The 1,580-nt window shown below is 54.9% G+C and overlaps 1 protein-coding gene across 1 annotated transcript in view; it reads right to left on the reverse strand.

The window, feature by feature from the left end:
- Nucleotides 1-964, reverse strand: part of LOC122193768 — a gene marked incomplete at its 5' end in the record, with an annotated part of 2,576 nt that extends 1,612 nt beyond the window's left edge. Inside the window, 2 exons of the mRNA XM_042894639.1 lie at nucleotides 22-769; nucleotides 828-964. Of these exons, the coding sequence (XP_042750573.1) occupies nucleotides 22-769; nucleotides 828-964 (885 nt within the window). The remainder of the gene's footprint in view (nucleotides 1-21; nucleotides 770-827) is intronic.
- Nucleotides 965-1,580: the final 616 nt, after the last annotated feature.

A 1,580-nucleotide genomic window follows, 5' to 3' on the forward strand; every position in this document is an offset into this window, starting at 1 on the left:
TTCGGCGTTGGGTTTGGCCACCCAAAATGGCGACGTTCGGCGTTGGGCGTTGGGTTTGGCCAACCGGAATGGTGAGATTTGACTTTGGACGATGGGTTTGGCCAACCAGAACGGTGAGATTTGACTTTGGATGATGGGTTTGACCACCCAAAATGGCGACGCTCGGCGTTGGGTGCTGGTTTTGGCCAACCGGAATGGTGAGATTTGACTTTGGACAATGGGTTCGGCCAATCAGAACGGTGAGATTTGACTTTGGATGTTGAGTTTGGCCAATCAGAACGGTGAGATTTGACTTTGGATGATGGGTTTGGCCAATCAGAACGGTGAGATTTGACTTTGGATGTTGAGGTTGGCCAATCAGAACGGTGAGATTTGACTTTGGATGTTGAGGTTGGCCAATCAGAACGGCAAACCTCAACTTTGGACAATGAGTTTGGCCACCCAAAATGGCGACGCTCGGCGTTGGGCAGCATCGGGTTTGGCCAACTGGAACAGTGAGGTTTGACTTTGGACGATGAGTTTGGTTATGATGGCGTCCGTGTTGACGTTGGCTTTTGGGTTTGGCCACCCCAAAATGCCGAGGTTCAGCATTGGGCCTTGAGTTTGGCCACCCAAAATGGCGACGTCTGGCGTTGGGCCTTGAGTTTGGCCAACCGAAACGGTGAGATTCGGCTTTGAACCATGGCTTTGGCCAAGCAGAATGGCAAAATTCAGCACTGGGCGTTGGGTTTGGCCACCCAAAATGACAAAGTTCAGCTTTGGACGACGGCTTCGGCCGTCAGAACGTCGGCGTTGGGTTTTGGCTGCCCCACATCCCTCAGAATTGCCCTAAAAGGTTGAGTTTCACCACCCAGGATGCCGTGGGTCAGCACGGCTTTGGCCATCAGGATGTCGGGTGATGATTTCGGCTGCCCCGCATCCATCAGGGCGTTGGATTTGGCCACCCCAAATTCCACAGGGTGCCCTAAAAGGTTGAGTTTCACCACCCAGAACCCTTTGGGTCAACGTTGGATGTTGGCTTTGGCCGTGGGGACGTTGGGTAACAATCATGGCTGCCCCACATCCATCAGACGTTGAGTTTCACCACCCAGAACCCCGTGGGTCAACGTTGGACGTTGGCTTTGGCCGTGGGGACGTTGGGTGACGATTTTGGCTGCCCCACATCCATCAGACGTTGAGTTTCACCACTCAGAGCCCTTTGGGTCAATGTCAGACGTTGGCTTTGGCCGTGGGGACGTCGGGTTTGGCCACCCCACATCCCATGGGGTGCCATCAGATGTTGAGTTTCGCAACCCAGAATGCCGTGGGTCAAACGTTGGACGTTGGCTTTGGCCGTGGGGACGTCGGCGTTGTCTTCAGGCCGTGGTTTTGGTTGCCCCACATCCGTGAGGACTCTGAATTTGGCCACCCCACATCCCTGATTTGGCCACCCCACATCTCTGGGGACGATGCTTTGGTTGCCTTCCCCCATCTTTGGGTGGCCAAATCTATGGGGCCAGCAGCTGGGAGTCTGCGACCACCCCAAATCCTATGGGGCCACCATTGGTTGCAGTGTTCCCCCCCCCCCCAATCTATGGGGC

The sequence above is a fragment of the Lagopus leucura genome, unplaced genomic scaffold (assembly GCF_019238085.1).
Source record: "Lagopus leucura isolate 7727_CA_CO unplaced genomic scaffold, USGS_WTPT01 34459-0_obj-0_obj, whole genome shotgun sequence".
NCBI lineage: Eukaryota > Metazoa > Chordata > Aves > Galliformes > Phasianidae > Lagopus > Lagopus leucura.